This window comes from Euprymna scolopes, chromosome 24 (genome assembly GCF_053919585.1).
Source record: "Euprymna scolopes isolate OS-2025 chromosome 24, ASM5391958v1, whole genome shotgun sequence".
NCBI classification, from domain to species: Eukaryota; Metazoa; Mollusca; class Cephalopoda; order Sepiida; family Sepiolidae; genus Euprymna; species Euprymna scolopes.
The window spans coordinates 39,071,295-39,084,849 of NC_136505.1; the positions used below are offsets into that span (position 1 = coordinate 39,071,295).

The following is a 13,555-nucleotide window of genomic DNA, read 5'->3' on the forward strand; positions in this document are numbered from 1 at the left end:
TGAGAAATTTTGTTACTTCACAAAATCGCTAGCATATAAACTGAAGTAATAACCATTATTTTTTCTTTACTCTTTCTGTCTGCCAACAGACACTACACATTACACAAAATCAGGTTTGTACCAATTTTTAAGGCATTTAATCACAGACTTTACATTTTATACATAGTATATATACATAGTTTTATACAGACTTTACATTTTATTTAATTTTATACATAATTGGATTCCAGAAATGATTGTGAATTTAATTAACGATTCTATGGGTGGCATTTTTTTTTTTAGGGGAGGAGTGGACACCCTGTACAATTAACTAAAAACTTTTAACAAACGGGGAATCTTTTCATTAGTCAATCTTCATTGTAAAATAAAAACTCCTCCTCTAATAATAATAGTGTTGGGACGATTGATCAAAATCGGAATCTAGAACCGGAAAAATTGGAAATTTCGGCACTATCAGAATCAGCATCAGAATCAAAAAAATTTGTGCCAATTTTCTGATGCCAAAAACGATTTCTTTAATTATCTTTTTTATTTGATTTTGTTTAAAACAAAATCTTCCACTGTTGGTAATAATAATAAAATAATAAATATTTGATTTTAAACAACAAGTAAAACTAAAATCTATAGATCACCCATCCCCCACAATTGTGTTTTTACATTTGAGAAAATATATGCACATTTAACATGTATTTTTACTGACAAAATAACAACTTTATAGTTAAATATTTAGAAATTTATAAAGAATGAAAATTGGAATCAGTAATTGCATCGGAATTGGGAAAATATTGGAATCGTCGTATCAGTAAAGAAAAATAATAATAGTAATAAAAACTTATTTTAATTTTGTTAAAATGTATTTTGTTTTTATATTCTTGAATTTTTAATTTTTCATATTATTTAAATTATTTAGACTGCTGTTCCCATTTTAAGTGTTATTTTTGCGTTTTGATTGATGCATTTTAAATGTTATTTTTGCATTTCAATTGATGCATTTTTGATGTTATTTTTGTGTTTCTTTTGATTCAGGTGTATCTTGTTGAACTCTGGAATCTTTCTGTTGAACTTGAGAAAAACCATGGAATTTTGAACAAAACCCTTTATTTAATCCACAGGAATGCTCTTATTCCATCAATCATGGTCGAGTAGAAGTCTTAAGTAACTTACAATTGTATTCTGAGTATTTGAATGTCTATTAGACACTATCCTCGATTTCTTTTCCAATAGATTTTTGGAAGTCCCACTCTCTGGGACATCTCTGAGTTTGGTCGTCTGGTTGATAGCCATATTGGTGATCTCATCTTTCACCAAAAATCACTATTCGGCTGGAAGCACTCGTCACTGGAAGGTTTGGTTTGGAGTTGTTGGCAAAGAAAACTGAATCACTTCAAAACAAAATAATAATGAACAATGTCACTGATAATCGTTTTCTTATTAAAATTTTATTTTATTCAATTAGCTGTTTAAAGCATATATGAAGTCTTGGTTTTGTTAATACAGTATATATATATATATATACACACACACACACACAATTATAGGAGCTGCTAGAAGCACCTTATCCTGCCTTAACAGAGTTCAAAATAAGACTTCGTAGCTTAGTGGGGGATGCCCTTTTCTCTTCCCTGAAACCTCTTTCCCACAGAAGAGATGTTCTTTCCAAACTTTCATGAAAAACACTCATCTAACTGAAACCATGATCAATAATTTCCCCCACTCTTTATCTATGCCTAAACTTAAACGTAGATGCCATGAACAAAGCTTCTTTCTTAGAACTGCACACCTGTGGAACTCTCTTCCATTTTCTCTGCTTTCCAACTGACTACAAGATGATCATCTTCAGGTCCAACATGAACAAGTTCTTGATGAGCTGTCCCCTTAAGTGATCCAATTTACCAAATTTCCACTACTAATGATTACTAAGATATTGTCCCATTGACTACCATACACACATTAACCCTAATCTTTGAGTGGCCTCTGAGCATTGATAAGTGGTGACTGCTTTGTAAAAAAAAAATATATATATATATATACACACACAGTATTATTTGATTAGCTGTTCTAATAGCCTATATACAATCATATACACAGTCTGTATACAAGAAAGTAGAATGGACTTCCTGATTCTGGATAGCTTGAATTTTTCTTCAGTTTAACACCTTTTTCTAAGTTGATCTTGGTTAATTAGTTGGTTTGCAGGCCACTGCTTTTTTTTACACTATTGTTGAGGACCAGGATATAATAAATACCCTAACTCGCTACAAGAAAGAGTGAGAATGTCAATCCAGTTCATGGAGAGAGAAAGCGTAAGTACGGTCTGATAGCTTTTTGTCCCACATAGTAGCAAGTGGTGTAAGGTACGCGCGTGCATGCCGAAAAGGCATGCTGTCGGTCTGTAGATCGACCAGCTCGAAAGCTGGGCCGAAAAGGGAGAAGCTGCTTATTGCTCTTGCTTTTATAGGTGTTTCCGCTGGTCTTTTGCGCATGTGTGGATTTCCTTTGAAAGGGGAAGTGACGTTGTCCATGCGTGCTTACATGTGAGTACATGTGTGTATGTTAGCGTGTGTGTATATACACATGAATGTGAGTGTATGTACATGAATGTGAATATATGTACGTGTGTGGACGTGCGCGCGTATGTTTGTGTGCACATATGTATGACAAGTAATATAGCTTGAAATGTGAACGCGTGTTTTTGTGTGAGACTAGAAAAGGCTCGCGCACTATCGTGTATTCGTCAAGCACTGCGCAGTCATTTATCCATTATCTGAAATACTTTGCTTTTTATTGTGTCCAGCCTTAGTCGTTCGCTTAAGCTGTCTAATTTAACTTTTTCTTCTTACTCTTTCTGTTCAATTTCACATCTCTCTTGAGTCTTTTCCTTATCAAAACACCTTCCCAGAATTATAATTTTACTACAAGAATATCTTGTCATTTATTTATCAACATCTCTTTGCTAGCTGATATTTTTTTAGCTTATTTCTTTCTGGCAATTAGAATTTTGTCATTTTTTTTTTTTCTGTTAGTCATAATTATTTGTGAGAACTCCACTAGTAAGTTACTAGCAAGGCTACTCAGCTTCACCTGGGATGTGTAATAATCGCCACAACTACAGATCACTAATTTTTAATTTTATTTTATTTCGGACTATTAGTCTCATCTTATCTTTTTATTGGTGCACAACGTTTCGGCCAACTTCCTCTGGCCTTCGTCAGGTGGTAACCGCGACGGATAGGAACTTCGAATCTCCTAACTGCATTCTCAGCCATCACTGCCATCCGTAGTTGTTGTCGTCTCACCACATTTTTGATCAATTACCTCTGGCACGCTTTTGGGTGGGATTGAAACCGCTATCTTCAGACAATGCTCATCTGGAACCGTAGAGATTCAACGTCTCTATCAACTGCGCCACGGGCCCCGAAGGGCGATCAAGGTTGGATTCTTTGATCTTATAAATCCACATTTATTTATTATCTGATCTTCCATAGTCGGGTCCGTACCGATTGGTATATATATATATTATTCCTTATTGGAATTTTTTTATTTTTGAGATGAGCATTGTATGTTAATTTTATTTTATTTCGGACTATTAGTCTCATCTTATCTTTTTATTGGTGCACAACGTTTCGGCCAACTTCCTCTGGCCTTCGTCAGGTGGTAACCGCGACGGATAGGAACTTCGAATTTCCTAACTGCATTCTCAGCCATCACTGCCATCCGTAGTTGTCGTCTCACCACATTTTTGACCAATTACCTCTGGCACGCTTTTGGGTGGGATTGAAAAAAAAAAATTCCAATAAGGAATAATATATATATATACAGATCACTACTTTCCGAGTTCAACAAGGATACACCTAAAGAAGGTTGGAGGTTACACCAGCTGAATTGTTGTGAAATTACACTCAAGGTGGAAACAGCAGTCCAAATAATCCAAATAATTTTGTCTTTAATATGTTTTTTTGTTTTTTTTTTTCAGAGATGAAAATGCTTGAAAAAGAAGACTATTTTTGGACCATTTGCACTTTTGCCCAGTGGGGGAGCAAATAAATACCTCAAATTAACTTCTTTTTTTTTTCAATTTCATTTATTAGTAAATATATTCTAATATAAAATAAAATATGTATTATAAGCATTTGAAGCCAAAACAACGCATTATTACAAAATAAACAGACATTTATTTTGTTTGATATAAATTTCAAACAAAATAAATGTCTGTTAGTTAGAAAAGCATTTCATCCAAGCCATGTAAATTGTTAAACAAAATGTTTTTACTATAGGCTTTAAAAATAAATGTACAAGATTCAATTTGAAATTTATTTATATTCAAAGTGCACTTTTATAAATTTTACAGAGTATGGTATAAAAATTTAATTTAAATTGAATAAAAAAATTACGTTGGATTTATTTTATGTAATGTACATTTTGTTGCAATTTAAAAACATTATCTTTCATCTAGCAATTAATGATATTGATATAAAATTTTCAATGACGTTTTTTAAAAAATGCAACAGAATTTACATAACATAAAATAAATCCAAGGTAATTTTTTTATTCAATTTAAATTTATTTTTTTATACCTTACTTTGTAAAATTTATAAAAGTGCACTTTGAAGATAAATAAATTTCAAATTGAATCTTGTACCTTTGTTTTTAAAGCCTATAGTAAAAACATTTTGTTTAACAATTTTCATGACTCGGATGAAATGCTTTTCTAACTTATATATATATATATATATATATATATATATATATATATATATTACCCTTTTGTAACTTTTTTAAACATTTAGAACTGCACCCTTGTGGAAATCTGTTCCATTTTCCTGCTTTCCGCCTGACTACAATATGGTTGTTTTCAAGTCTCACGTGGACAAGTTCTTGCGAAACCATCCCATTAAGTAATCCAATGTACTAAATTTCTTCTACTAACGATTATTACGATATTTTCCCATTGACAATTACACTCTGTAACCCTTATCCCAGAGTGGCCTGTGGGCTTTGATAATCGGTGACTCCTTTGTAAAGAAACAAAAAACAAAATTTAACTAAATTACCTAATTTAAACAATATGAATGTGAATTAAGTGTATATTCCTGTGATTTTGAAATGTTTAATAACATTACACATGCTCTGAAAGTGTAAATCTATTTTCATTGAGCTTAATAAATTATTGCAATTTAAAATAGCCTTATTGAATACATACATTATAAACGCATATTTGTTTTAAGGAAAATGCTCATATTACCCTTTTCTATATCATTCAAACATTACCGTGTTTGAATATATGGTTAAGTGGGAGTTTTAATCATTTAGAACTGCTTTAAAGCTTCACCGCTCACTCATTTTTCAACCAAATTTCAGACAATTATTACAGTTTATAGATCATCTTCTCAGCTATATGGTGAAAAAAGTTGTTTTCAATTTTCGTTCAGTAAAACAAGTTATGATGAATTTTCTGGTGTTCAAAATCGCAAAAATATGTAAGGAGGTGAGCGACGCTTTTTATGACTGGTTTCCATAGCAACCACGTCGCTCCAGTGACTACTGTTGCTACTAATTCACTGCTATCGCAAAAAAGAGAAGTAACAAGTGAAACAGAGAGAATGAAAAGGAGATAATTGGGGGGATTTTATTGAAAACAGACGAGTGCCGTACATTGTTATTACATATGTGTTTATGGGGGTAAAAAAATTAGACTGAAATTAAACAAAAAACAAGTGAATTTATTGGAAGCCTGGAAAAATCATGGATTACAATAGAAAAATGCGAACATGAAAAGTTATTTGGTTAAGCTTAAACATGCAGTATTAAGATTTTTTTTTTTAATTCAATTTATAACATTATATAATCAATTTTTAATGCTGCAATATTTTAAGTTATAAATGTATTATATTTTTTACTAGAATATCTTGTCCTTTTCTTTTCCAGTTTTAACAACTAGTCCTTTACTTTTCCATGTTTAAGCGTAACCATATTACTTTTCATGCTTGCATTTTTCTATTGTAATATTTATATGCATCTCCATATTTCTTATCTGTTTTTTTCTCTATCCCCTTCTTATTTTTTTTTCATCTTTTTCTTTTTTCCTGTACTTCTCTTTTTTTAATGATCCCCATAATTATTTTAAGGATCCTCATTATTAATTTTGGTTTTGGTTTCAATTCTAAATGATGTCACTCAAATCATTTTTTTTTTTTTTTAAACTTTTGAAATCATGACTATATGGGTATAATATAATCTAATATATAAATTTAATCTATATATATAAAAGCGAAAATGTATGTGTGTATGTATGTTCGCTTTTCCTCGATGTCCACGAAAGGCTTCTTAAAAAGAAGCTCTTGCTCGCTTCACAACTTCTTAAAACTTTTTATATCATCTATAAATTGTAATATCTACGAATAATCCACGGAGCTCGCCTATTTAATTTTATTGACTTTCAAACGTTAATTATTCCACATTTCCCGCATCGGCACGCGTTACATTCGGTTTTCGGTATAAAAAAAGCGAACCTCGACTCTAATCACAGGCCCAGAGCCAGTTTGGTCAATGTCGACTTCGTCATATCAGACTGTAGCTTTCATTTCGCTCCTCCTAATAAACAGGGCGCAGATTTTTAAAAACAAACAAACCGATTTATTCAAAACTGTCCCGCACAAAATCGTAACTGCTGAATACCTATCGCCGTCACGTCAATCAAAAACGCGCACCTGTTTGTTTTTTTAACACTTTACTATTTTCCAACTGCGCGTCGTCAACGCTTCGTTTTTTTTTTTTTCACATTTTCGGGGTTTTTTTCACATACCCCGAAAAACAACCGGGCAACGCCGGGTACCCCTCGCTAGTATAATATAAAATAATTGAGAGAGAATTGACTCTGTAATAATAAATAAAAAATCTGTGTAAATTCATATTTTATGACCGAGCAACGCCGGGTGCCCCTAGTAGTATTTATATTTGTGTATTGTGATTGTAATATTTCATGGCTTTTATTGTTTATATCAATAAATGGTTTATTCATTACAGTTTTGTTGTCTGTATATTAATATGATAACGTGTGTTTTTTTGTGTGTCACACTTACATCTTTTTTCTTCTGAGTGACTGCCGTTTAATTGTTATGACTTTTCATTTTTTTGTAGTTGACGGGATTTTGGGTTCGTTACCAAAATCCGTTTTCCATGGTAACAAAATGAAAGGAAAAAAAAAAAAGAAAAAAAAAAAGCATTTAAAGCAAATTTGTCGGAAATAGGAAACTAATAGAAATGAGCAGAAGAAATACAGACCCGAATGTGTTTAAAATTATTCAAATTTATTAAAACAAAAAGTTATCAATTGCCTTTATTTCCCAAAGCTAGGGTTTAAAAAAAAAAACCCTTAAGAAACATTTAAAATAAATTTTAAAAAAAACAATACAAAAAGACAACAATTCTTACTTGTAAGAAAGGCTGAAAGAAAAGAACATATAAAAAACAGAAAACAGTTCCTTTGAGTCTTTATTTAAATTCAGTCCTTCTTTTAACAAAATGTTCAGTCTTTCTACAAATGTTATTTTTTTTCTTTTCCGAAAGGAATCACAAACAAAGTCTCTTTGACTTTAAATGGGAGAAAGAGGTAAAATATTTTTCCTTTGTGAAGGCTCAGATGCTTTTAAATTCAAAGGAAAGAAACGAAAACAATAAAGCCGCTTTGGTAGGCTTTATATGTACAAATAAAATAATTCACGGGATAAATTCTGGTATTAATGGAATATTTTGTTTTTGTGAAGGAAACTTAGGTTGAATAATCTTTCCTGGAGGACACATGTCCTGATGCACCCTAGTCATATATATATATATATATATATATGTATATATATATATATATTTTTATTTTTATTTTTGAAATCACAACTTTATAATATATAAAAATCGATAGAAAACTGACTATAATATAATAATATATGCGAAATCTGCATAAATTAAAATATCATATTTAAACATATTTTACGACCAAGCTACACTGAGTGTCCCTGCTAGCTTAGATAAACCCCTTGGCTGTTTTAACAAGAGCTACAATAATATCAAGGCATCTCCATTTACACTGAACATCCACAGAATGCCAACATCAATATATTACATGTGAAAGAGTCCACTGTGGAATTTCCATAGATCGCACTAGTTATTATTATCATTCTTAAACAGTAGTCCCCAACATGTGACGTACACCCCACAAGGGAGCAATCTGATTTTTAAAGGGAACATTTGAATACAACCGAGGGTATCTTGATCCAATTTTTTTACTTCTTTATTGGGAGATTTTCTAATTTTTATTATATTTTTCATTACTTCTTTTTTTTTTTTTAATACAACTTAATGAATTTTTCTTCTTTTTTTTTTTTTATTCCTTTCTTCCAAAGAACTGTGTTGCTTATTTAATTTTATATATATATGCATATATATATACATTCTTGCGTGTATTTTTAAATTGTTCCAATCAAGGTATGAACATTTCAACGTTGTTCAGTTGAAATAGAGTCCATTTTTAAATGATATAGAATTATATATCAGCACATATATCGATATTTTAAATGTGGATTAGGAGGGACATGGCATAAAATTGGTTGGGAATCACTTTTCTAAACTTTTTAATTAGGAGTCAAAGTCAGATATTTGAAGATATAAAGAATTTGAAGCATAAAATTTTTTACCAAAATGACTGAACCCCAAAAGCTTGATGTCATAAATGGAAAAACCAAACCAAACACTATGAATAAATATTTGAAGATATAAAGAACTTGAAACCTTTGTTTTTCCAATATTACTAGATTCAGCATTAAATAAGCCGAAAAGGGTTGATATGCCATAAAACAACCAAACCAAACATCAAGAATAACAGAACACTTATTAAGATTCTTTGTTCAATTTTTAGCAGACACAATGAAATGGAATATGGCGGGGTGTTTTTTTTTTGTTGTATTTTTACTAAATAACTTTCATATTTCTTGCTTGCAACTGTTTAAAATTGGGAAGTATATCTATTTGATATATGTAAATAATTTGGCATTTCCTGTCTGATAATTTTCATTTATTTAATGTTTTATATAAAAAGTAATTTCCTGAGAATTCTCAGTGCCAAAATATTAGTATAAAAACAGTTCAATGTTCAACATATTATTGACCAGTATAATAAATGGCAAAAGTTGAGAATATGTTATAAGCAAAAAACTTAGCATTTATTAATTATAAGGAGCTGCAAAGACTCAAAGATAGCTGTTCTGTCTGCTCTCTCAAAGCTAACAAGGCAAATTTGTTCAAAGCAATACAAATACCCTTTTATTATTTGGATTCTTCAAACTACTGATCTCATCTTGAGTGTCACAAGGGGGGGGATCTAAAAGTAGTGCCTCCTATTTTTTCTGCCCAAATGCATCAGAAGGGATAGCAAATTGCATTGTTATGATGACTGAACTTAGGCATTTATACACTGAAAGCTTCATCTCTCTGTTGCAGATATTGATGGTGTAAGACACTAAGAGAAACCTCTGTCATGAATGTGTGTCAGAAGCAGAGATGCATCATTGAATTCCTGGTAAAAGTGCACTGAGAATGGTGGTGACTATGTAGAAAAATACATTTTCAAGCACAAAAGGTTGCTCGTTTTAATGATACCACTCCTGTCTTCATAGCTCTTCAACTTTTGAATGATGTCGAGATGATGTAGTTCACATACTTACACCAGATATTCTTGTCCTACATGATTGCTTCCTGGTCCCGCCTCTCAACATTGGTATCCCTTACAATAAAATCTGAGTACGTGAGCATTCTACATCTGGAGTGGCTAGTAAAGTTGCATAGAAGCAAAAAATGAATGATTTCATTTACTGCTCTAAAACAATGGCCATCAAATTGAACATGTTTTGCTTTGACAACAGATAACGCCAATGGAACTTCGCCATAGATTTGTTGTTTGGTTGGATGGGTACTCCATGAGAGATTTTAGGCTCTCATGAGAAGGTGGATATATGCACCATTCAGGCATGTTTCCGACTTTTTGGAAAGTGTCCATGTTTCCAAAACATAGAGGAGGATGGGTTGTATTCTCGCTTTCTGTCAAACTCAGAAATCTGCACAAAATTCTGAATGGAACCTTTTATTGAATTCACGGGGGTAGCATGCTCTCATTCCATTAGTATTCTTAGTATCGCCTGCACTGAGGGTTGAACCTGCAACCTCCAGAAAAGTGTCACTTATAATTGAATTTGACGTAAGGCTTTATCAATTACACTACAAACAATTCTAGTATGAATTTTGGGAGCCTTAAATCTATTCTTGTTTTTAGATGTACAATCTAACTACTTATCGCATATACAAGGTGTCTTCAATAAGTTTTCAGACTTTTTTTTCATATGAGCACTTTTATTAATAGTTCACACATGAAACTCTAGTCCCCTTCAAAGTGGTCTCCTCCGACTGCAATGCATTTGTTGCACTGTTCCAACAATTTTTGGAAGGCCTCATGGAAATCCTCTTGTGTGAGCATGTCAATGACCCTCGTCACAGCCTCTTTCATCTTCTCAGTTGTCTCATAACGACATCCTCTAAGGTTTTCCTTGACCTTAGGGTATAACTAAAAGTCACAAGGTGCAAGGTCTGAACTATAGGGAGGGTGAGGAACTATCTTGATGATCTCTGAAAACCCTTGAAGCAAACTTTGCGCAAATCTTTTGCATCTCAGTTCCTCGTGAATAATTGTGCATAAAGTTTCAACACTGACATTAAACTGTGCACTTATTATCTCTATAGACACACCATGGTTCTTATTCATGAAATTCTGTATTTGGCCAATCAATTCTGGTGTTCTGCCTTCTTTACGCCTCCCACACCTCTCATCATCCCTCACAAACTCTCTGCCTTCCTTAAATCTCTTATGCCACACAAAAACTGATGCTCAATTCATGCAAGATGGTCCAAAAGCAGTCTGAAGCATTCCATACGTTTCTGTGGCATTTTTTGCAACTTTAAAACAGAATTTTATTACATATCGTTCTTCTAAAGTGACCTTACATGCAGATTGCATTTTTAAAATTCACAAGTGACAATCAGGCTTTAGTAGGGTGTATTTCAATTTCTGCTCTAGCTGTTCATTTGAACCTGAAATCATAAAAATTGTTCAGTCATCTCATAATATGTATAGTAATATCATACTGAATTTTCAAGAGTCTACAACAATTGTAAATGCCTATACAAAAAAGTCTGGAAGGTTATTGAAGACACCTTATATATATATATATATATATATATATATATATATATAAGAATAACAGATAATAGTTACATTCTAAGATCCAAATATTCATTTTTATGCTAAAACAGCTCCTAATGTATGTATGTATGTATGTCTGTCTGACAAAAACTTTCGACAAAGGCGATGGACTTTCACGAGATTGATATCATTTTGACGCTCCACCCTTCAGACGACAAATACCAAAAAATTGTCGAAAAACATTAATTCCTTCACCCTCAACTTTTCTACAGGGAAGGGTCGCTTTTTTCGCTTATATTTTCGAAAGTCATTACCTTTTTTTCGATTCTAGCCTTAATTTAAACCTACGTCACTTCCGGTTTGGCGATGGGAGCAACAGCTAACATGTCATAATTTTTTTCCACTTTCTTTTCCTCCTTCGCGGTACAGTTTCGATACTACTACTTTTTTGTTTTTTTGATCAACACACACCTACAAACACCCAGGCAACGCCGGGTACCCAGGCTAGTATATATATACAAGTACAAATGATACAAATTCTCACTCCTCATCTCAAAAATTCATAAACATAATATTATTTTGGCATTTTAATCTCATTGTTAATATGATAAATGGCTCAACATTATAAATAAACATAAAAAAAAATATAGATGAAGAAAGTCATCATAGAATTTCCATCGGAGCTAATTCATATCAAAACTACTATTTAAATTATATTTTTGCTTTAAAACTGAATATCAAAATTATTTCAATTTACAAGCAAACTAAAAAGTGACTTGTATAGCCAGATTGAACAAACAAATACTTAGATGTGCTTTTATAAGCCTTTTGTTGATGCAAATTAAATGTGTTGCTAATTATAGAGTGTGGTTCCTCCTTACTGAGGCCAACTAGTACCAAATGAATTATACTGGCTAACAAAGAAAATCTAATTTAAGAAAACGGAAGGGAAAAAACTCAAACCAGAAGATAATGACAGGCATTGTACATTTCCGGCTTTAACCCTAACATCAATTTAAACAATGTCGAAAGTGATATGCTATATCACTAAATGGCATGTCACAAAAAACTATATCACTTAATACTTAATAACACTTAATAAAAAATTGCTTAATTTTACTAATTGAGTGATATTAATATGGGCCCATTTGGAATAATGTTTACAAATAAGTCAGAAGACAGGGGTTCAATTCTAGGTAGAGTCATACCAAAGACTTAAAAACTGGTAATCGATGCTCCTTTGCTAAAACACTCAGCATTATAAGGTGATAATCAAGGATAAGTAGAGCAATTAAAAAAAAAAGAGTGACACCCTCCCTTACATCTCGGTGTAATAGCCAATGAAAAGGGAGCCTTTGGGCCACAATGAACTATAATTGATTAATTAATTTATTATTTAGTGTTGTGGAGTTGGTATTTGGATATTGACGAGGAAGAACATAGTAACAGACAGAATAGAAGGCTCCTATCGCTCTTGAGATTTGTACACAACTGGCCAACTAGTAGATGGTCTGCAACCAAAAAAAAAAGAGAACCAGTTTTCATTAAACAGAAATGGAATCATGTTGTCTTTTCTAGGGTGACAATTTTATCGTTCTACTCATTCATATATTTAGCGACTACTCTTTATACAATGAAATCACCTTGGAAATAAGCTGATAATACTAACATAGTTAATATTAAAGTTTAGTTTTTGTTCATATGTAATACTAAATTAATTTTAACTCTAATACATTTAAAATGTCATAATCCTTTTTTCAATTTTTGAGCTAGTACATGTCGCTTTTCAAAAAGAATTATCTGGCACATAAACTTCATGTTTGCTAAATTAAGTTTAAAATATATCTGGAATACTATAAATTAAGCATCAATTTGATATTACTTTATAATAATCTGCTTGTTCGTTCTTTATGTTTTGAAAAAAGCCAAATACAATTTTTGAAAGCCTAATTGCCTTTAAAAAAAAGGCCAAATTTGTGAAAATTGGGTTTTAAAAAGCCAATCTTGCAATCCAAAACAAAATATGAGAGTGATCTCCCATTGATGTAGCCTAGGTTTCAAATATCATAATAATATAGGGTCATTGCTGTAATGGTGTGAGAAAGAAACTTGTAGTAATTTTGACGTGCAGCACTTCTTCACCCAAGAAAGAAGTCAGCAAAACATTATGTTAAAAAAAAAAAAGGAAACATTAGAAAGAAACAGGAGGGGGGGAACGTTGTCTGCTGAGAGGTGCTGGACTGAAAGAGTAAATTAAAGATTGTATTTTACCATGTGATTTTTATTTGTATTGAACTATGTAGCACAACATTATTT

At 32.0% G+C, this 13,555-nt stretch overlaps 1 protein-coding gene across 3 annotated transcripts in view; it reads left to right on the top strand.

Annotated features, from left to right (window-relative positions):
• Positions 1-4,131, top strand: part of LOC145246660 (annexin A6-like) — a 143,609-nt gene extending 139,478 nt beyond the window's left edge. For 2 of the 3 annotated variants that reach the window (XM_080108369.1, XM_080108370.1), the window contains exon 26: positions 1,027-1,205. In XM_080108369.1, the coding sequence (XP_079964495.1) occupies positions 1,027-1,087 (61 nt within the window). In that variant the 3' untranslated portion in view covers positions 1,088-1,205. Of the gene's footprint in view, positions 1-1,026; positions 1,206-3,973 lie in introns of those variants that run through there. The other variant, XM_080108371.1, reaches the window with a different exon arrangement.
• Positions 4,132-13,555: the final 9,424 nt, after the last annotated feature.